Source organism: Cetorhinus maximus, chromosome 1 (genome assembly GCF_964194155.1).
Source record: "Cetorhinus maximus chromosome 1, sCetMax3.hap1.1, whole genome shotgun sequence".
In the NCBI taxonomy this organism is placed as follows: domain Eukaryota; kingdom Metazoa; phylum Chordata; class Chondrichthyes; order Lamniformes; family Cetorhinidae; genus Cetorhinus; species Cetorhinus maximus.
The window spans coordinates 231,027,128-231,050,991 of NC_135879.1; the positions used below are offsets into that span (position 1 = coordinate 231,027,128).

Sequence of the window (23,864 nt, forward strand, 5' to 3'; positions counted from 1 at the left end):
CTAGTTTTTTTTTCTTCCATGCTTTTTAAATAAAGAATATGTAGCAGAGAAAAGTGGCCATTCAGCCCAACTATTCAGTCCGTGCTAGCATTAATTGGAACATTCCGCCACAATATATATTTAAAAAAGCACATTATTGCAGCCTCTCTCCTGAACAGAAATCTAGCATTGAAAACACCACCATACACTGTCCAGAAACACCATTGTTATAAGCAATACCCTGAGAGTTGGGAGATATGCTCACTGAACTAACGGTGAGAATAGAACTCAGTATCAGCCCACCTTGGCTGACAGATACAAGGTGGCATTCTTAAAAAGTAGGTGTCAGCCTTAGCTAGTGGTAGTAGCCTCTGAGAAGATCGTAGAAAAAGAGGAACTTAGTTCAGACTTAAGAGGTGATCTCTTTCCAATGAGAAAGAGATTCAGAATTCAGATTTAGATGTTAAACTGAAGCCTTCTGTCCTGCCAGGGGGAATTAAAAGGTCCAAAGGCACTATTCAGAAGAAGAGCGGAGTTCTCTCATGCCCTGGCCAACATTCATCCTTAAACCAACACCATTAAAACAAATTATCTGGTCACGTAACTCTAACTGTTCATGGGATCTTGCTATACAAATTGACTGCTGCATTTCCCTCATGTACAACAATGACTACACTTCAAAAGTACTTCATTGGCTGCAATGTATTTTGGGACTTCCAGAGGTCAAAAAAGGCACTATAGAAATACAAGTACTTTCCTTTCAGAAATATGGAACAGTGCAGTGCAGAATTAAAAACATCAGTATATTACCAAATGGTGACACACACTCACATATATCTAACTCTATGCAATTCAGTTGATAACAAGAAGTCAAAGAAATAGAAGGCTCTGTTGGACAAGACAACTGTGCAGGACAAAGGCTAAAAACTTGTAGCTAATAATCACTATTTCTTGGTCTTTTATAGGCACATAAATCGTAATCACATAGTCAATTCAGCAAGTTTCATATATAATATAAAAACAGAAAATGCTCGAAAAACTCAGCAGGTCTGGCAGCATGTGTGGAGACAGAAACAGGGTTAATGTTTTAAGTCCATATGACTTCTTCAGAGCTAAAAAGAAGTAGAAATGTGTTGGATATCATACTGATTAAGAGGGGATGGAGCTAGTGGAGCAAAATAGAAGGTCAGGGATAGGTGGGAGTTCAGGAGAGATTGACAAAGAGGTCATGGACAAAAGACAAAGCTTATGGTAGCATTAAAGACTAAAGAAGGTGCTAATAGTGGCATAAAAGGTAAGATAGTGGAATGTGTTCGTAGCAGAACAAGGGTCAGCGCTCTGTGAAAGCACAACATAAAAACAAGTGAGAGATGGTCCTGTGGGTGGGGGGTGGGGGCTGGGGATAAAAGGATTTTTAAAAAGGATTAACTATATAAATAATTAAAAAAACTAAAAATAAAAAATATTTTTATAAAATGAATAAACAAATAAAAATTAAAATTAAAAATTTGGATTAAAAAGGGGTAAAGATGGATGAGAGAGTTCATGGTCTGAAGTTGTTGAACTCAATGTTAAGTCCGGAAGGCTGTAAAGTGCCTAATCGGAAGATGAGGTGATGTTCCTCCAGTTTGCGTTGAGCTTCACTGGAACATTGCAGCAGGCCAAGGACGGACATGTGGGCATGAGAGCAGGGTCGTGTGTTGAAATGGCAAGCGACAGGAAGGTCTGGGTCATGCTTACAGACAGACAGACAGGTGTTCCACAAAGCGGTCACCCAGTCTGCATTGAGTCTCCCCAATTTAGAGAAGACCAGATTGGGAGCAGCGAATACAGTAGGTCAAATTGAAGGAGGTGAAGTGCTGCTTCACTTGAAAGGACTGTTTGGGGCCTTGGACAGTAAGGGGGAGGAGGTAAAGGGGCAGGTGTTGCATCTTCTGTGATTGCATGGGAAGGTGCCTTAGGAAGGGGATGAAGAGTTGGGGGTGATGTAGGAGTGGACCAGGGTGTCACGGAGGTATCAGTCCGTATGGAATGCTGCGCAGGCGGGGCCGGGGGGGGGGAGATGTGGTCGGTGGTGGCATCATGTTGGAGTTGGCAGAGGATGATCCTTTGAATGTGGAGGTTGGTAGGGTGAAAAGTGAGGACAAGGGGTTCTATCATCAAGTTTCATGCTTATCTTAACCTTGTGTCTTCAGAGTTGGCCTTATCATAACCATAGAAGACAAGGAAACTCAGATAAACTGTGTTTTGCTGCCACTTGGTGGCATTTACAAGCATTCACACTTAGTACCATTGTCATCATAGCCAATTCTTTACAGCTACAGCAAATCAAGTGTCTTTTTGGTTATGCGATTTTGACCAATATTTTGGGGCTGTGTTTATGCTTTTTTATTCATTTATTTCCAGGCTGTGGGCATCGCTGGCTAGGCCACCATTTATTGACCATGCCTAACTGCACTTGAGAAGATGGTGTTGAGCCACCGCCTTGAACTGTTGCAGTGCGCCCAAGAGTTGTGATGTTGATTGAGGGATAAATATTGACCAGGGACAGCTCCCCTGCTCTTCTTCGAAATGATGCCATGGGATCTTTTACATCCACCCGAGAGAGCAAATGGCAGGACTGTTATGGTGCAGAAGGAGGCCATGCAGCCCATCGTCTCTGCACCGTCTCTCCAAATAAGCATTATGACTCGGTGCCATTCTCCTGCATTTTTCCCATAACCCTGCACATTATTTAAAGAGAAACAACCATATAATGCCCTCGAGTGCCTTGATTGAATCTGCCTCCACCACACTCCAGGCAGTGCATTCCAAACTTGAACCACTCGCTATGTGAAGAAGTTTTTTCTCACATCACATCTGCTTCTTTTGCAAATCACTTTAAATCTGTGCCTTCTCATTCTCGATCCTTTTACGAGCAGAAACAGTTTCTCCCTATCTACTCTGTCCAGCTTCGGCATAATTTTGAACACCTCTATCAAATCTTCTCTTAGTCTTCTCCTCTCCAAGGAGAACTATCCAGCTTCTCCAATCTATCTTCATAACTGAAGTTTCTCATCCCTGGAACATTCTTGAAAACCTCTTCTGCACTCTCTCCAATGCGTTCACATCCTTCCTAAAGTATGGCGTTCAGAACTGTACACAATACTCCAGCTGAGGTCTAACGAGTGTCCTACACAAGTTCAGCATAACCTCTTTGCTCTTGTACTTTACTAATAAAGCCCAGAATACTGTATGTTTTATTAACTGCTCCCTCCACTTGTCCTGCCACCTTTAAATGATTTATGCACATATACACCCAGGTCCCTCTGCTCCTGCACACCCTTAGTAATTGCACCCCTTATTTTATATTGTTTCTCCATATTCTTCCTACCAAAATGAATCACCTCACACTTCTCTGCATTGAACTTCATCTGCCACTTATCTTCCCACTCCACCAACTTGTCTACATTATTTTGAAGTTCTACACCGTCCTCACAGTTTACAATGCTTCGAGCTTTGTATCATCCGCAAGCTCTGAAACTGTCTCCTGCACACCAAGATCATTAATATATATCAGGAAAATCAAGCGTCCCAATACCAATACCTGGGCAACTCCATTACAAACCTTCCTCCAGCCTGAAAAAAATCTATTAGCCACTACTCACTGTTTCCTATTACTCAGCCAATTTTGCATCCACGTTACTACTATCCCTTTTAATCCATGAGCTATAACTTTTCTCACAAGTCTGCTGTGCAGCACTGTATCAAATGCCTTCTGGAAGTCCATGTACAACCACATCAACAGCATCACCCTCATCAATCCTAACGGTTACCTCTTCAAAAAACACCAGCAAGCTAGTTAAACATGATATTTCCTTAAGAAATCCATGCTGGCTCTTCCTAATCCATATTTTTCCATGTGATTTTAATTCTATACCGAAAGGGACATCACATCTGACAGACAGCGCCTCCAACAATGCAACGCTCCCTCTGTACTACACTGGAGTGTCTGCCTTGATTTTTGTGCTCATGTCCTACAGCAGGACTTAAACTCACAACCTGCTGCCTGAGGCGAGAGGATTACCAACTGGGCCGTAGCTGACACTGGCTAAGGCTAGCTGTGGGGAAATTCTTCCAGAATATTCCAACTCATTGAAGGCTTTGATTTTTTTCAAGATTCATCTCAGGCTTTGAGCGGCATAACAAGGACAGTATTTATTGTTTATCCCTAACTGCATTCAAACAGCTCAGTTGATTGCTAGGCCACTTCAGAGGGAAATTGACAGCCAACCATGCAGACCCGAGGAAAGACTAGTGGATGGCAAGTTTCCAGACCTATGAGGACAGACGCGAAACAGTTGTTTAAAATGACAATCTGACAGTTTCATAGTCGCTAGCATTGATACCAGCTTTTTTAAAATTTATTTTATAAACGCAGAAAGCAAATTCTCAACCTGTCTTGGTGGGACTTGAATTCACATTTTCTGTATTACTGAACTACAGACTCCATCTACTGAGGAAAGCATAAAAGCAACAAGGCAAGTCAAAATTTTTGGAAGAAATTCTGCACAGCATTGAAGGTACAGTCAGGATAGGTTAGTGAGTCCCACTGTGCCTGTTATTCTACCTGTGACTTCATCATGCGAATGTCTAGTAATCCCTTGTGAAAATATATTTTTAAGAAAATCTAACGAGCAGAGTCTCCATGTCCCAAAGCACCATTCCATCAATAAATCCAACATATTATGCCAATACTAAAAATAATTATTTGAGCTGATTTGTTAAAAGGAAACAACATAAGCTACTGATTCACTCCAATGAGTAGACTAGGTTTGTATGCAGCCAACCACAAGCTGTAGTGGGACTTCATGAAACAAATGAAATACTGCCAATCTTGACTGCCATTTTGTACACTATGCTAAGATGGTAAGATGGATGTCATGGCAAATCATAACAAAAACAAACTTTTTGACAGTGGTGTCAAGGGAAAAAAAAGACTTGCATTCTTATAAAGCACCTTTTAGGCCCTCGGGATAATCCCAAGTGCTTCACAGCCAATGAATAACTTTTAAAATGTAGCCCCTACTGTTTTGTAGGAAAATCTGACAATCCTATGGTTCTATGTTACAATGTATCTCCTGCAGGTTTCATAAACAAGACAGATGACCAGTTATTTTCATCTTGTAGTGTTGGTTTCAAGATGAATATGGGCCAGAACATTGAGAGAGACCCTGCTCTTCTTCACTTCTCTCAGTACCACTTTCCCTGGCAGCCTAGATTATACGCTCAAGGGCAAGAATGGGGCTTGAATCTATCACCCTTCGATTCAGAGTACCGCCACTGAGCTAAGCTGACACTTAAAACGGAGGCAGTTGGCAGTGTGAAACTCGAGACGGAACATGAGGGAAAGTGTACCACAGTTACAGTCACAAAATGTCAATTGTTACCTTTAACCAGGATGGTCTTGGAACTGCGGGCCAAGGTAAAAAATGAGACGGAAATAATTTAAATAGGGGCTGCATGATTAGGCTCTGGGTTATTTCAGTCCGTGACCAGTTGTACTGCCAGTACTTCAGCTATAATCAGTACAGACTGGAAACTGAACCCGGGGCTTTGTGACACAGTGCGACTACGAGCAGCGCACTTATCCACTAAGCCAGTACGACATTTGTATTTCCCAAACCTGCCAGGCTTGTGACCCAAGGCCCGAAAAGTACAGCAACGGCAACACTTCGGGAACAAATAACAATATTTCTTTTTTTTAAAAAAGCTTCCACCTTTCCAGCCAAATTGTTTTATTCCAAGAATACGGAAAGATCAGAAATGCTCAAAGGTTCCATGCATTTCTTGAATTCCAGTATGTAGTACAGAGTATTAAACCTCAGTTTAAAAAAAGCAGCTTTACAAATTGAAAAGGTGGTAGAGTCTCAGGAAAATCATTTTGTTTCCCTGAAATGACATGCCTTGAAATGATCAAGATAGAATTAATGTAGCAGCAAAGACGCAACATCGGCATCCCAAGTTTTTTTTTAAAAGCAGCTGTAACATTCGGTGTTAAAGCAGCATCCGTCTTCGTTTGAATAACCGAAGGAATTTATCAATGTGCGCGTCTTGGATCAGTGCAGGAGGGAAAGTGGCAAGTCAGCAGGGGTAGTGTGTCAAGCTGCCCAACAGCAAGGATCACAGAGCACGGTGTGCCAGACTGTTTTGTAGAGTGCCGCCACCGAGAGAGAAAAACAGCAGCCCTGTGGAGCAAAGCGACACACGGAGCATAGTCATGTGCAGAGCTATCTGAGAGGACAAGGAACATGCCGACAAGAGAGAGGCTGGCCACACTGTGTAGAAAGGCATGTAAGATGGGCAATAGCTGGATGAGGAAAGCAAAGCAGTGAGTCAAGCACAATAGGCAGGAGCCAAGCTTAGGTCAGTCAGTCAGAGCGCAGAATGTGTCCGGGAATTGCTTTTTCTTTAAAGACCATAAGACATAGGAGCAGAAATTAGGCCATTCGGCCCATCGAGTCTGCTCTGCCATTCAATCATGGCTGATAAGTTTCTCAACCCCATTTTCCCGCCTTCTTCCCGTAACCTTTGATCCCCTTACCAATCAAGAACCTATCTATCTTGGTCTTAAGTACACTCAATGACCTGGCCTCCACAGCCTTCTGTGGCAATGAATTCCATAGATTCACCACTCTCTGGCTAAAGAAGTTTCTCCTCATCTCTGTTCTAAAAGGTCTTCCCTTTACTCTGAGTCTGTGCCCTCGGGTCGTAGTCTCTCCTACTAATGGAAACATCTTCCCCACGTCCACTCTTTCCTTTCAGTATTCTGTAGGTTTCAATCAGATCCCCCCCCACCCCATATCCTTCTAAACTCCATCGAGTATATACCCAGGGTCCTCAAACGTTCCTCATATGTTAAGCCTTTCATTCCTGGGATCGTTAAAAGATTGATCTCTTTTTAAAAATAAGTTTTAGCGTTTTCAGGAGACAAATTAAAACTAGAATACAGATGGTACCAGAAGCTGGGCTATTTTCAACACTTCTTTATGGCTTCCACTGTCCATTTTTTAAGAAAAAGAAAGTGGTGAAAGGAAGAATGAGAATTCTGCATCTCTCCCATTGTACAGTGAAGAGGCAGGGTCGGACAGAAAGTATTTGCTGTAAAGCAAGCACCAGGTATGAAGAGCCTGAGCTGACATTTAGGCACTAAAATCTGCATTCAATGTGGCAGGAAACACATAGAGGCCCAGTCAGCTCAACGGTTATGGAGCAGAAACTGAATTGTGTAAAGATATTGATTGAACGGGTGTTTTCCAACAAAACGGTTTAACTCAGCAGGCATCCATCAGGCTCCTTGTGAATTTGAATAAGCCGGATAAAGTTTTAATTTGCCTTCGGGTAACGCTTTTCTTTAACTCATGAAACTGGACTGGTGCGATGGGCCAAACGGCACCTCCCCTACTGTGCTGCTAGATTCAATGACATTGAAGTGAATAAGGCAGAACATTACCATTATAAAGAAAAAAAAGCGCTGAGGACTAGATGAAGACCATTTAGGACAGTGTGAGAGTCAATGATAGATAGACAAGACAAAGATGGAAGTACTTTGATTGTGTGAAGAGGAGGGAGGTGTCTACAATGTGATCAGAATTCATGTGGAGAATCTTACAGATGATAAAAACACACCCAGTGTTCTAGTTTTACATTCTCTATAAATTCTAGAATTGAAACTAATATTTACCTTCTGTATGGTGCTACCCAGCTTGGCAGGGGACATGCTGATAATCACACCAGCGTGCTGAAGGGCAGCAATCTTTTCCTTGGCTCCACCTTTACCTCCAGCAATGATGGCACCAGCATGCCCCATTCTCCGGCCTGGCGGTGCGGTAAGACCAGCAATGAACGAGACCACTGGCTTAGCATTGGGCCCCTGTAAAAACAGTAACATATCTATCATTAAGCACCAACAAGTAGATGAGTTTTTAGTAGCCCAGTGAATGAGTTCATTGAGATTTTCAATTCAGTTTTTTTTTTAAAGAAAAGCTGGAAATAAAACGTAAAAGAAAAAGTGACTGTGAAGCTGTAGGTATGTCATTAAAAATCTAGCTGGTTCGTTAATGTCCTTCAGGGAAAGAGACTTGCTATCCTTACCTGGTGTGGCTTATTTGCGACTCAAGTCTCACATCAATGTGGCTGACTCTTAGCTGCGCTCTAAACTGATCTAACAAAGCACTTAGGTTATGAAATTTGCAGCAGGCCTGACAGCACGTGTCGAGAGAGATACAGAGTTAATGATTCAGGTTGGATGAAAGGTTATCGACCTGAAACGTTAACACTTCTCGTTCCCTACACTTCACTACCAATAGAAGTAACCCAGTGTTGGGAGAGCAGTCAATGCTTTCAGAATATAAGATGTGAGATAACCATTAAGGTAGGGTGAGCCAAGGCAGAATGCGACAGGATGCATGAGAATTTTGTGATGGCCATCAGGAGCTTTGAGAAAGGGGAGCAGTGGGAATATGAGACTGTGCCAAGGCGTGAACGTTGGCCGTAGTCTTTTGAACGCTTTGCAGCTGGAGCAGGTTTTGCCACAGGGAGGCAGTTGAGTCTTTTTTGAGAAGTTGAGCTTCTGGGTATGATGGCATGGACTAGAATTTTGGCAGCCAAAGGAGGAGGAAGCAAAGGCAGAGGTGGAAGCAAGCAATCTTGACAGTGGAGCAGATGTAGAGCAGGATAAATTCAGTTTCCAGTGGAGAGAGCGGCCATAGTGCAATGCAGCAAGAGCACAAGGAAGATTGATAGCATGAAAGCCAGATAAATACAGGTCCTGGTGTGAGAGTTCCCAATCTGCCCAATACTACAAGTTTCACAAGTAATGACCAATGACAGTGAGCAAGGGCATACTTGTTGTCTATAATTTAATATCCCCTTCTCAGAAGGAAAAAGGAAAGCAAGGTTACAAATTATCATATATACCCTATGCTCCAAGAAGAAACTGTTGTTCCTTTAACTGTTAAAATTAAAACTGTTAAAATACACATTTGTATTTTTTCCCCTTTTCATAAGAGGGTGACGGACTCCCAATTGAAATGGTAAAGCTCTATTATGAAATATAGCCAATTTTAGTATAACAAAACAGACTCTCACAGATTAGCCCCTTCCCCTAGGACCACAGTGCCAGAGTGGTTATCAAGTGCTCCAAAAAAGTAGGATAGATGTAAAGGAAAAGCACACAGTACATTGTTGACATGTTGCCCATTAATGTACAATTAGAAGATTGCTTACTTCCACTCATTATTATGCATCCATTTCCAGTCTTTACTAACATATACTGGTATTCACTTTTTAGATCTCCCACCAGACCACAAGATACAGGTCTTGGTTGATTCGGTGAAGTAAACTCCACATAGATGCACACAGTCTAGAGGAAAATGAGATCTCAGTCACAAGAGTCCTGGATGCACCTTAGCTGTATTTCAATGTCCTCTGACAGTTAAGTACAGGTTATGGAGCTGTCAGACTGTTGTTGCTAGCTTCTTAAAGACTTTCAACTCCAAGAAAAACAATCTACGCTTAGCATTAGAAAACTCAGTAATTCCATGTACATAGAAATCATGAGGAAATTGCAACAAAACTATCAAGAATCAAGTTCTCCAATAATTATCTATCAAACCTGAACCTCCTTTTGAACATTACAAACATGCTGCTTTGACAATGCCTTAAACTGATCTTTTGGTGCCAGTCAGCAGCTGTCTGACAGCAAAGGAAATCAACATCTTCTTCCTTTGGATTAGGTTCAAACCTAAGTCTACAGGGAGAAACATTGGTAACCGAGATTAATGTTACAGTCAGAGCTACCATCTGGCCCTTGCGCCAACACCGATTTTTTGTGTAATCAGCATCAAACGCTCGCCATCCACTGCGCACCACTTCTGTGCAGAGAATTTCTCAAGAAGAAAAATAGAGACACAACTACCAGTCATGTCCCTGTCAGACCTCAGTTTGAATTTGAAAATGAATAGAAGCCAACTAAAATTCAATTTGAAACAGCAGTCCTTCTGTCCGTACCCAGAATAGGAAATACCTTAAGAAAATTTGCATGAAATAAGATTTTTCCAAAATCACACCCAAAATTTGCCAGGTTTAGGTAAGGTAGACAAGGAAATACTGCTCCCATCAGCTGATGGTACAAGGACCAAGGGTCACGGATGTAAATTTTGGAGCAAGACATGCAGGAGAATGAGAGGAAGAACTTTTTAAGGTAGTGAGTAGTAATGACCTGGAACTTGCTGCCCATGAGGGTGGTGGAAGCAAAGACGATCAATGGTTTCAAAAGGAAATTGGTTGGGAACTTGAAAGAGATAAGCTTGCAGCGCTACAGGGAAAGAGCAAGGGAATTGGACTGACTGGTTTGCTCTATAAAGAGGCAGCAAGAGCTTGATGGCCACCTTCTGTGCCATAAGTGACTCCATGGCTTGAAATATCAAATCTGGTCATTGAATTGAACTTCCCCAATGGCTTAGTTAGGTTAAGCTGGTGAGGACTGAGCTACACAAACCATGAAGGTTCCAGGCTACCCATGGCTTTTCTAATTTCAGTTGGGTGTTGTACAGGTTTAACTCTGGGTTAGAAATAAAGTGAGCCCATGTTTCCCTCTTTGACGGTTATCCAGTGCTGTGATTCTCTTCCTCTTTCTCTCTCCATTGTCAAATTCCCTCTCAACATTCACTGTTGATGTTCATGCATGAATAATGGGTACGTGAGCAAGGTACTGAAGGGAAACCACTACCTGGGAAGCTGTATCTTAGTAGCAACAGCTTGCATTTATATAGCGCCTTTAGTGTAGTAAAACACTGCAAGGTACTAGAGGAAATACCATCAGCAATGAAGGGAATGCACCCTTAAATCTCAAAAATGAGGGGGCAAGTTGATAAAACTGTTTACATGGGAGTCTAGTTTGATAAAAGGGGTACAGAATACAAAAACAAGGAGGTAATATTAGATCTATATAAATCATTGGTGTGGCTATAGTTAGAACACATGTACAGTTTTTGATGTTCTATTTTTGAAAGGGTATCCAAGTCATCCAATACACTAAAACTCTAAGATAAAAGCAAAATACTGCGGATGCTGGAAATCTGAAACAAAAACAGAAAATGCTAGAAAAACTCAGCAGGTCTGACAGCATCGGTGGAGAGAGAAAAACAAAGTTAACGTTTCAAGTCCATACGAGGCTCTGAAGAAGGGTCATACGGACTCGAAAGGGTAACTTTGTCTTTCTCTCTCCACAGATGCTGTTAGGCTGCTGAGTTTTTCCAGCATTTTCTGTTTTTGTTTCACACTAAAACTCTATTTTGGCTTTGGTTATGAAGAGACACCGGTGAAATTAGGCCTCCTCAGTTAAACAGAGAAAATTAAAGGAGATTTGATGAAGAGGTTTGATAAGATAAATGGGAGCGTAGGGATGAGGGAATATAGGAACACAGGACTTAGGAGCAGGTGTAGTCCATTCAACCCTTCAGCCTGCTCCGCTGTTCGATAAGATCATGGCTGATATGATTGTGGTCCCAACTCTACTTTCCTGCCTGCCCCCCAAAACTGTCAACTCCTATATCTATTAAAAATCTATCTATCTAACTTAACCTTGAATAAATTCAATGACCCAGCCTCCACCTCTCTCTGGGGAAGAGAATTCCACAGACTAATGACCCTCTGCAAGAAAAAACCTCCTCATCTCTGTACTAAAATAGACATCTCTTATTCTTAAATTGTGTCCCCTACTTCTAGCCTCCCCAACAAGTGAAAACATTCTCCCAGTATCCACCCTATCAAGTCCCTTCAGGATCTTCTATGTTTCATTGCAGCTTTGGTTCAAACATGGACAAAAGAGCTGAACTCCCGAGGTGAGGTGAGGGTGACTGCCCTTGACATCAAAGCAGCATTTGACCGATTGTGGCATCAAGGAGCCCTAGAAAAACTTGAGAACCAGGGGGGAAACTCTCTGCTGGTTGGAGTCATGCATAACACAAAGGAAGATGGTTGTGGTTGTTGGAGGTCAGTCATCTCAGCTCCAGGACATCACTTCAGGAGTTCCTCAGGGTAATGTCCTAGGCCCAACTATCTTCAGCTGCTTCATCAGTGACCTCCCTTCCACCATAAGGTCAGAAGTGGGGATGTTCGCTGATGATTGCACTATGTTCAGCACCATTCGCGACTCCTCAGATACGAAGGCAGTCCATGTCCAAATGCAGCAAGACCTGGACAATATCCAGGCTTGGGCTGACAAGTGGCAAGTAACATTCGCGCCACACAAGTGTCAGGCAACAATTGGCACTACACCCACAAACATTCACTCCCTCCACCACCGACGCACAGTAGAACAGCGTGTACCATCTACAAGATGCACTGCAGGAATTCACCAAGGCTCCTTAGACAGCACCTTCCAAACACACGGCCACTACCACCTAGAAGGGCAAGGGCAGCAGACAGATGGGAACACCAGCACCTGGAGGTTCCCCTCCAAGCCACTCACCATCCTGACTTGGAAATATATTGCTCTTCCTTCACTGTCGCTGGGTCAAAATCCTGAAACTCCCTCCCTAACAGCACTGTGGGAGTACCTACACCACATGGTCTGCAGCGGCTCAAGAAGGCAGCTCACCACCACCTTCTCAAGGGCAATTACGGATGGGCAATAAATGCTGGCCCAGCCAGCATCCTGTGAATGAATAAATAAATAAAGAAAATAAGCCCTTCAACCCAGGAATGAGTCATGAACCTTCTCTGTACTGCTTTTAACGCAATTATAACCTTTTTCAAATCAGGGGACAAAAACTTTATACAGTACTCCAGATGTGGCCTCACCAAGGCCCTGTACAGGTGCAGTAACATTTCACAGAATAAATCTTACAGTGAGTGAGTTAATAACCGAGAGCATCAATTTAAGATCGTGACCATAAAAACAAAGAAGGAAATGGAAGAAATTTTGTTCTGCAGCAGGTGGTCAGCAAAAATAGGAAGATCCTACTCAAAACAGTGGTGGAAACAGAATCCATAGCTTTTAAAAGGGAAATGGATAAATATTTCAAAAAGAAATCTGCAATTTAAAAGTCCTCTGAACTTGTAGTTTGATCAAGATAAAGATCAAGTCAACAGTTCACAGGGGTTTACAGTTATGGGTTGATCTGACCCACAAAAAATGATTAAGTTTTATCAATAATTCAGTCTTTTTAAGAATGAGGATACCTCAGGTTCAGCCAATGTGGACTCCAAAGTCCAAGGCTGTAATGAAGTTAGAAATGCAAGAGTGGTATGGACAAAGTCAGCTTGGGGGTTTTCTTTTCCCAAATTCATTCTGGAATGTGGGCATTATTGGCATTTATTGCCCATCCCTAGTTGCCACTATAGTGAGCCTTGATACAATTGCGTGGCATGTTGGATCACTTCAGAGGGCAGTTAAAGAGTCAATCACAGTGGTGTGGGACAGGGCATATATAGGCCCAGGCCAGATATGCACAGCCACAGGACATTAATGAACTAGCTGAGCTTTAAATCAATCTGATAGCATTGTGGTAGCTTCTGGTGATGCCAGCTTTTTATTTCCAGAATTGAAATTCAGAAACTGCCGTGACAGGATTTGAAGTCTGGATTATTAGATTAGTAATCACTTCACAATCCCACTCACGTGACTTAAAATACAATGTTACTGATTGGGTGTCTCCGGTACACAGAAGGATTTCTATAGTCAGATAGGGTTCGGTTAGCACAGTACGTGTGAAACACACGTAGATTTGATCCATCTAAAATTAGTATTTAGTTCACAGAGCAACATCAGATCTTTACAATCTAAGTAAGTATTGACTCTAAAATTCATTTTTCAAAAAAAAAACATTTACATCCTTGAAATAAATGCCACATTTTTAACTCTGTGCCTTTCATTACAACAAAATGCACCAGGCCAACAAAATTGAAGACACTGCGACGTGCTCATAACCTGTGCTTCACTTTCAAATGTGTTACTTGATATTTTGAATATATTACCTGATTTAATCAGGGTCCCGGTTGTGATGAGAATCCTAAAAGGATGCTCACGAGAACTAGTCAAGCTGACCTCCCAATTTTTCGTTTAATGTCAGATATTGCGCAAACACTGTTATCCTCATTTTTTTTTCTGGTTGTACCATAGAAACTTAACACTGACGTGTTTACATCTTTCTGACAAAAAAAAAAATGAGCTCAATTCTCTGTATCCTCAATATTATTTTTAGAACAATTTTTTAAAGTGTCTCCTTAAGGTTCCTAATCATGCAGACATTCCTAATCCACGTAACCATTTTTCACCTCATGGAGCAAAAGGGACAGTAGCAACATGGATACGACATTGGCTGAGTGACAGGAAACAGAAAGTAGTGGTTAATGAATGTTTTTCAGCCTGCAGGAAGGTTTGTAGTGGAGTTTCCCAGGGGTCGGTGTTGGGACCATTGCTTTCCTGACATATATTAATGACCTAGACTTTGGTGTACAGGGCACAATTTCAAAATTTGTGGATGATACGAGACTTGAAAGAATTGTGAACTGTGAGGAGGATAGTGTAGAACTTCAAAAGAACATAAACAAGATGGTGAAATTGGCGGATAGGTGGCAGATGACATTCAATGCAAAGAAGTGTGAAATGATTCATTTTGGTAGAAAGAACATGGAGAGACAATATAAACTAAAGGGTACAACTCTAAAGGGGGTGCAGGAGCAGAGGGACCTGGGTGTATATGTGCATAAATCATTGAAGGTGGCAGGAAAGGTTGAGGGCATGGTTAATAAAGCAAACAGTATCCTGGGCTTTATTAATAGGGGCATAGAGTACAAAAACAAGGAGCTCTGAAGAAGAGTCCTACGGATTCGAAACGTTACCTCTGTTTCTCTCCACAGATGCTGTCAGGCCTGAGTTTTTCAAGCATTTTCAGTTTTTATTTCAGATTTCCAGCATCCGCAGTATTTTGCTTTCATCACAAGAGCAAGGGGGTTGTGTTAAACTTACATAAAACACTGGTTTGGCCTCAACAGGAGTACTCCATCCAGTTCAAGGCACCACACTTTAGAAAAGATGTGAAGGCATTAGGAAGAGTGCAGAAAAAATTCATGAGAATGGTCCCAGGGATGAGGAGCTTCAGATTTGTAGACAAATTGGAAAAGTTGGAACTGTTTTCCTTAGAGAAGGTTGAGAGGCAGTATGAGAGAATTATTCAAAATCATGAGGGATCATGACAGAATAGACAGGGAGAAACCATTCCCACTGATGGAAGAATCAAGAATGAGAGGGCACAGATTTAAGATAATTGGCAAAAGCAGCAATGGAGACATGAGGAGAAATTTTTTCATGCAGCAAGTGGTGAAGATCTGGAATATGCTGCCTGAGACTGTGGTGGAGGCAGGTTTAATCAAAGCATTCAAGAGGGAATTGGATTATCTGAAAAGGAGGAATGTGCAGGGTTACGGAGGGAAGGCAGGAGAATGGCATTGGTCATTTGGATAACCTGTGCAGACGTGATGGGCCAAATGGCCTCCTTCTGTGCTGTAACAATTCTGTGATCAGCCCAGACAGCAAATATTAACAGACTACACAACCATGAATGCCATCGTGGCTGAACTCAAGCCTGTCCTCATCACATATCCATGAAGGATCACTGAATTGACATTGGGAGCAGTGTTTCAACTGGTCTCTCCCTCTCTTCTCCAACTCCTCACCCTCACTGCCCCCCTCCCCCACCACCCAGGCCTAATGCAGCTCCTGGATCAACACTTACACTGGCCAACTTTACAGAGACCAGGGAGCATCCACAGTGCAGTTACTGACAGGACTTGAGTTTTACTTTCATTCAGAGGGCTAATTAGGAGGAACTTCCAATTCATTTCAGCAGTGACATATATTTCTGATCAGGGATAGATAACTTGGTCAAGAAAATCCAAGACATGATCCATTTCCTCCCTACTATCCCTTCAGGGCTTAAACAAAAAACTTGTAACTATGTAGCATCTTTAATACAGAAATAGATTTCGAGGTGCCTCATGAAGTGTTATAGACCAACATTTGACACCAAAGTAGAGAAAGAGACATTAGCGCAAGTGACCAAAAAGGTTGGTTGAAGATGCAGGTTTTAAGGAGCATTTCAGAATGGTAGAGTGAGAGGTAGCGGGGTGTAGGGAGAGAATTGCAGAAGTTCTGGCCTTGACAACTAAAGGCATGGCCACCAGTAGTGGAGTGATTAAAAATGAGGGATATACAAAAGGCCATAAATAGAGGAGCGGAAAGATCTTAAAGGGCTGTCAGGCTGAAGGAGGGCAGAGTGATAGGGTGTGAATTAGGATAAAGGCAGACTTTTGAACAAGCTTATGTGGGGTGTGTAGCTGGTCCTTCAGCAAGAAAGCATTCAACTTCAAAGAAGCCAACATTTAAAAGCCAAAAAAGAAAGGTACTGCAAAAAGGGCCATTTGTGATGGACATATTTCAGAAATTGGCCAAATTCTGCCTCACAGCATTCCACAGGAACTTGAAAACCTGACATAGATACAATGGGTGACTTTTTCAACATACTAGTCAAGAGGCAGCTAACAAAGCCATCAGGCCACACAATGGGTATGCGCCAACAAACCATAACTTCCATAAATAATACCTACAGATTTGGAGTCAAGTGCATCTGAATGTGCCCCCACATTTCTTGTAAACACTAATCCCAGAGAACTTTTTGTTCCTAAGCCTAGCTGACGGAGGGGAGATGGTGGCATATGGTATTGTCACTGGACTAGTATTCCAGGGACCCAGGGTAATGCTCTGGGGACCCGGGTTCGTATCCCACCAATGGTGAAATTTCAATTCAATAAAAATCTGGAAATAAAAGCTTGATGATGACCATAAAACCATTGCCGGTTGTTGTAAAAACCCATCTGGTTCACTAATGTTCTATAGGGAAGGAAACCTGCTGTCCTTACCTGGACTGGCCTACATGTGACTCCAGACCCATAGCAATGTGGTTGACTCTTAACTGCCCTCTGAACAAGGACAATTAGGGATGAGCAATAAATGCTGGCCTAGCCAGGGATGCCCACGTCCCATGAACGAATTTTTTAAAATGGTAACCAGGATCTTCCTCATTGAAACAACCTTCATATGTTAATGGGCTATTCATGAACCAAGATACGAGATTGTTATAATATGAAAGAAAACGCAGGCCTGGGGAAGGCTTGCAGCAATCTTTGTCACGGGTGCGATCCTTTGATAGTTTTAAGCAACGTGTGTTTATCAGTAAGAGTGGTAGCAGCAGGTAGCAGATACCAGTAAGCAGACAGTAAGCAGTAAGTAAAAGCAGCAATCAACAGCAGTGACCAGCACAGCATGGTATAGAGGTTTCAGAAAATAAGCTTACTAAGGAAATTGGATGAACTAAAATAGACAACTAAGCTAAAGAAATAGCTGGAACAGAAGCACCTTTTCAGAAGCTGGGATTCAAAGGTTAACAGCTTGAGAGCAGCTCAGGAGTTACAGGAACAATGTTTGGGAGTATGATACTGATTTAACTTAAAAAGGGAGCAGGGTACTGATGTTTGTAAGTTTACTGGTGTTACAATAAACTATTAAAAAAAATCGTGAGCCTTGACCATTTTCTCCACCCGGCTGAACCTTAGAGTTAGGAGCAGAAGAGAGGTGTGGGTTCACCTACTTAGCGGTGGAAGATGGGAGTCTGGGCAGGAGAGCACTGGAATATTCAAATCTAGAGGTAACAAAAACAGTAAATAGAATCAGTATTCTTTGCTGGGTATGGATCCTGAGAATAAGCAAGGTTCATGGTGCAGATTGCAATTAGTTACGGCCCTCTCTGCTTTAGTTTTTCTTTTACCTGGCTTGAAGTGGTCAGAAATGGGGATGTTCGCTAATGATTGCACAATGTGCAGCACCATTCGTGTCGCCTCAGATACTGAAGCAGTCCCATGTCCAAATGCAGCAAGACCTAGATAATATCCAGGCTTGGGCTGACAAGTGGCATTTGCTCCACACAAGTGCCAGGCAATGACCATCTCCAACAAGAGAGAATCTAACTACCAGCCCTTGACATTCAATGGTATTACCATTGCTGAATCCTCCACTATCAACATCGTGGAGGGTTACCACTGACCAGAAACTGAACTGGACTAGCCATATAAATACTGTGGCTACAAGAACATGTCAGAGACTAGGAATCCTGCGAAGAGTAACTCACCTCCTGACTCCCCAAAGCCTGCCCACCATCTACAAGGCACAAGTCAGGAGTGTGATGGCACAAGTCAGGAATGTGATGGAACACTCTCTACTTGCCTGAATGAGTGCAGCTCCAACAACACTCAAGAAGCTTAACACCATCCAGGACAAAGCAGCCTGTTTGACTGATACCCCATCCACTCCCTCCATCATGATGCACAGTGGCAGCAGTGTGTACCATCTACAAGATGCACTGCAGGAATTCACCAAGCCTCCTTAGACAGAACCTTCCAAAACCATGACCACTACCATCAAGGAGGACAAGGGCAGCAGACAGATGGGAGAACCACCAGCCGGAAGTTCCCCTCCAAGTCACTCACAATCCTGACTTAGAACTATTTTGCCGTTCCTTCACTGTCGCTGAGTCAAAATCCTGGAACTCCCTCCATAACAGCACTGGGGTGTACCTACACCACAGGGACTGCAGCAGTTCAAGGAGGCAGCTCACCACAACCTTCTCAAGGGCAATGGCAATTAGGGATGGGCAACAAATGCTGGCTAAGCCAGCGATGCCCACATACCATCAATGAAAAAAAATCTGCTAGGTCACCGCTATATTTGGTCAACACTATGTTTAAATATTCTCTTTCCAAAGAAAAGTTTAATACTTTCAATATTAGTTCCTAATAATATTGTGCACAATGTCACATGCAACACAGTACAGTAGGTCCTCACTTAAAGTTGTGATTGCATTCCAGAAAATCACAACTTTAAATGAAACAACTTTAAGTGAATTGTGGGTTTAGAAATCAATGTTAAAGCCAGAGTTAGGTACCCTCTGACATCTCTCATCCTGAAGAAAACAATGTATGGTACAGTATTGCAACTTGTACATGCATAACACTGTGCATTTCCAGCTGAAATAACTTGCAAACTAAAAAACATCACTAAATATAAAAGAAATACAATATACAAATTAAGTTCTTTCCAAAAAAATACAGTACTCAGTCGGCAGGTCCAGGTAGTCGGCAGGGCCAGGAGCAGGAGAAAGATGGATTGAGGGCAAGGGTGGGAACACTGGGGGAAAAGTCATGTGAGCAGACAGGTCACAGAAGTGGAAGTCTGTGGTAAATTATGTTAAAGTGAAACTGAAAATGTTAAACGGTTATATTGACACTACTTTATTAACAACATTAAAGTGAAACGACGTTACGTGAGTTAATGTTAAGCAAAGGACTCATAGTATTTAACAGTGCAGGCATTTATAAAGTAATGGCAGAAAATCTACAGTACAGAAACAGGCCATTGGGCTCAGCTGGCCTATGCCAGTGTTTATGCTTCACATGAACCCCTCCCATCCTACTTCATCTAACCCCATTAGCAGAACATTAAACTTCTTCCTCCCTCATGTACTTATCTAGCCTCTCCTTAAAAGCAACTATGAAGCACTTTAGGATGCTTTTGAGAAAAGTTGCTTTCTTACATGCAAAGTTTAACACACTGAGTACCTTTATCGACTTCCACTGGATTTTACATCAACATCAGGGTATCAAATATCAATAACCAGTACAATACATCCAATGTAACACACCAAAGATTTTCATTTCATGGGTTAGTGAAAATCAGTGGACTTGTTCAAACGAAAACAACGTCTGTTAAGAGGAAAGATTAAGCTGCATTACACACATAGGGCCTTCCTGGTTCCTTGAATCTTAGCCTTCACAAATCTTAGGACACATTGCAATGGAGGGAAGTAAACAGCCAGGCATCAGTCTAGTTGGAAGTTTTAGTTGGGACAGGCTTCTCAGAGCCACGCAATTCTTCCTTACTTCCTACATCACAGAAGCAGCACACTGTGAATACTTCTGTGATCGAACAGCTCACTAGGTTAGCAGCCAAATGGCGAGGGACCAGATTTTGCATGGCATAATAAATTGCATGCATCCAAACTCTGGGATAAATCACTAGGGAGAAGGGCAACAGAAGGGGATGTGCAGGATAAACATTGAAAAGAATGGAGGTAGAAATGATTTATAGACACAGGGGAGAAGTAGATAAAGAAAAATCTCCCCTCCTCAAGTCATTAACAACAACTCAGCACGGCACAAATCAAGACTTGAAGTGCACAGAGCCCATGCAGATCTGATTAAAAATTAATAATGCAATGTTTTTTTTTTAAAATAAAACCCCCCTGGTGAGCATTTTGAGAATATAGGGCACAAGAGGCTGCATCATCCAATAAAAAGCCTGCAACCAGGAAAGTGAGACTCTATTTCACACAGGTTTTTGTGAATCTTTATTCTAAATTTATATTAAAATTTACATCCATCTAAAAAGGAAACAAAAATGAACCCAGGTCACCTTGTGAAAATGTTAGCACAATGATTTATGCATGTTCAAATGAATATGTATATACACTGATACCTGGCAGACAGTCCAGGAACATGCTGAGAAATTGAAAACACTGCAGCAGAAATTCAGCTGTTTGTTAACTACTTAGGGGTGGGGGGTGGTCCTGCACGAATACATTCAATTAATCAATCTACTGTAATAATGATCAAGTTAAATCCATATAATGGAATGTCTTGCACGCAAAGCATTTCACACTGCAAACACAAAACAAAAATATTATGCTTTTCAATTTTTCTTTGGTCTGGCTGCTCTCTGGCAGACATAAAAATCCATTATCATCAGGACCTTAAAACCAAGCTGCGAAGAATTAACCCTACCAGGGACGGACCTGCATTAATTATCAAAACAGAAATTTCATCTGTGAGATTGAATACAGAGTCTCTCCTTGTAGGGTCACAGCCAAATAATCTGAGATCAGGGGTTTTAAGCATCTGTTGGCACTGGACGAGGCTTAAAGACCCATAAACATGGGAAGAATACTGACGGTAAAAGCAAAATACTGCGGATGCTGGAAATCTGAAACAAAAACAAAAATAGCTGGAAAAACTCAGCAGGTCTGACAGCATCTGCGGAGAGGAACACAGTTAACGTTTCGAGTCCGTATGACTCTTCACCAGAACTAAAGAAAAATAGAAATGAAGTGAAATATAAGCTGTTTGAGGGGGGTGGGACAGGTAGAGCTGGATAGAGGGCCAGTGATGGGTGGAGGCAAAGAAGAGATTGCTAAAGATGTCATAGACAAAAGGACAAAGGGGTGTTGACGGTGGTGATATTAGCTAAGGAATATTGATAGTCTTCGACACAACTCTCCATGGGATTAGGACTGATTGGCCCTCTTCTTCTGACTGGTTTAACAGTATGAAAGTGAACCAGATACCCAACTTATCCTCTCTACTATATAACAAGCACATAAAATGGATGAAAGTCAAGAAATCTGAAAAGCAGACAAACTCACCAGACACTCATTACATCTCAGTATTTATGCACTAGCTTTCACCCCTGCTTTCCCCTTTTCTCAGCAGCTTAAATTTTTTTTACACCGTTCTGAAAGGTCATATTTTTCCTCCTTGGCCTTCATCTATGCAATAACTTTGCGGTCCTCAATGTTACCCTTCGGTCTCCTTGCAAATGTGCCTAATTCCCCTCCCATTCCTTTGGGCTTCTCTGCCTACACAGCCTTTCATCCCACTATGTATTCATGCTCACACTACTGTGAGAAACACCATAAGAGAGCCACTAGTCACTGTCAAAGCAGGAGACATTAGTCCAGGGCAATGCAGTCTACATATCCACCATTGTCACCCCAATCCTATTTTACCATTGTGACCAGACTGTGCTGAGAACAAACAAATGAAAACTCTTTTCGTTCAAATAATGCATTTTACTTTCCTTCTCTCCTAGAGGTTCTGGCTACTATGCCAGGGAATCAGAGTCCAACTGTAGTGGCTCCCAACACACATCGAACTCGAAATACTCTGATCTCCCTGGTTCAGCACCATACAACCTAAGCCCTGGGGCAAGTCACAAAGTTCTTCAGTTTAGCAGCTGAGTATCCAGTGATACTGCTTAAAATGGTGAAGCAATGGCCCAATGCACAGTTTTAATTCTAATTCAAGGAAAGAATTTTAATCAGATCCGCAATCTTGTTCAACTACAAATGAACATTTAACAGCAGCTCCCTCCAACACTCCCCAAGATAGATATCTATTTTCTAAAAAAAGTGAGAAGTCTTATACACACCATGTTGTGCTGTTGCAAAAAATCTGCTGCATTTTCCTCAGCATTGCCTCCAATCTCTCCGATTAGAATAATGCCTTCTGTTTTGGGGTCCTTCAGGAACACATCAAGGCAATCAATGAAGTCCGTTCCATTGAAAGGATCTCCACCAATACCTAGGATTTAAATCGCCAAAGTTACTTTGTACCTCAGCATTATAAATCAAGATTGCACAACTGTTTTTTTGCCAGTTCAGTTTAGTGAAGAAATCCAATCGTTTTGTATTATGGAAGAAATCTCCAGATTTGTTTTCTTCCCAAGTTGTCAGTCAAACCCATCCTTGCCTTTAGTGTTCTGTACTCAAATTCCAGACTTAAAGGCCACAGGACATGGATTTTCTTTCTTTAATCATGGCACACGTCATGAAAGGTTCTGATTGACATTCAAATCTGCCAGTCACAAGATTGATTCGATTTTTGCCAATGGTGAGGGAAGTTGTAGGGAAGAAGGCTACCTGACAAGGAGAGCAGAGCACCAATGATCATCCCAATGCATGGCATGCTCCTGAACTGGCACAACTATCAACGATACACTTGGTTCTTTTTAGGAATCTACAGTCAGTCAGTCTTTAGTATTCTGAACAAGCATGTACCCAGCTGCCACAGCAATCAGATGGGGGTCTTTTGGCGAATTGAAAACCTCCAGCCAAAATGAAGATGGATGGGGGCCAGCACTGGGTCAAGAATAGACAATAAATACAGGAACAATTAGATTAAAGTAAGATCTTAAAATGGATTTGATCAGATTTTGGATTTCTTTTCATCCACTTGAACGCTTATGCAGAATACACAACCAAAACAGAGTGGCAAATACTCATTCACAACACTTTAAGGCTGCCAAATTCTGAAATACTGCCATAATTCAGAGAAAATGTGACTTTGGACTGCTTAATTAAAGTGAAACAGGCATTACCGCTACCACTGTGAATGTTGGATGTCAAGGGGCAAGAAAAGATTGCAGAGGAAAAGTATAGATGACACAGAGGGAGAACCTAAAAGTGACAGATAATAAATCAGTGGCTTGTATCACTGATTTATGATACATAGGTCGTGTGTTGCTGGCAGTAACCCTGGTGGAAGGCTGTGGGACAGCTATGCCAATGCCTAGAAAGACTTGTGACTTTTTCCAAGTCAGCTTGAAAAACAAACAGAAAGGATCTACAAGTTGTAACCTTACAGCATAACTTGGATCGAGACAGCTGCAGTATTCACAACGGTGGGAACACACACGAGTGTGCTAATGATTGTACTGTTTCCACGCAGTTTACTTGGCACAGCTGCACTTGTAGCTTGACAGGCTCAGCCCTGGCATGGAAGCATGTGACTTACCAACACAGAGAGACTGGCCCAGGCCAACTTGCGTTGTCTGGTGAACCGCTTCATACGTTAGTGTACCAGATCTTGAAACAATACCTGAAAACGAATACACTTGCTTACTGAAAATATGAAAACTCTACCAAAATAGTTTCCTGGTTACAATGGTTTAGCAT

General features: G+C 42.0%; 1 protein-coding gene and 1 long non-coding RNA gene across 3 annotated transcripts in view; one reads left to right on the top strand and one right to left on the bottom strand.

Moving 5' to 3' along the window:
- LOC144687906 (uncharacterized) overlaps nt 1-23,864 on the top strand; it is a 572,568-nt gene that overhangs the window by 336,982 nt on the left and 211,722 nt on the right. The gene's annotated exons all lie outside the window — the stretch shown is intronic.
- The window catches only part of suclg1 (succinate-CoA ligase GDP/ADP-forming subunit alph), a 61,049-nt gene that overhangs the window by 2,962 nt on the left and 34,223 nt on the right, over nt 1-23,864 (bottom strand). Inside the window, exons 6-8 of one of the 2 annotated variants that reach the window (XM_078554452.1) lie at nt 23,704-23,787; nt 22,340-22,491; nt 7,703-7,891 (exon numbers count right to left, since the gene is read on the bottom strand). In XM_078554452.1, coding sequence (XP_078410578.1) covers nt 7,703-7,891; nt 22,340-22,491; nt 23,704-23,787 — 425 coding nt within the window. The remainder of the gene's footprint in view (nt 1-7,702; nt 7,892-22,339; nt 22,492-23,703; nt 23,788-23,864) is intronic. The other variant, XM_078554461.1, reaches the window with a different exon arrangement.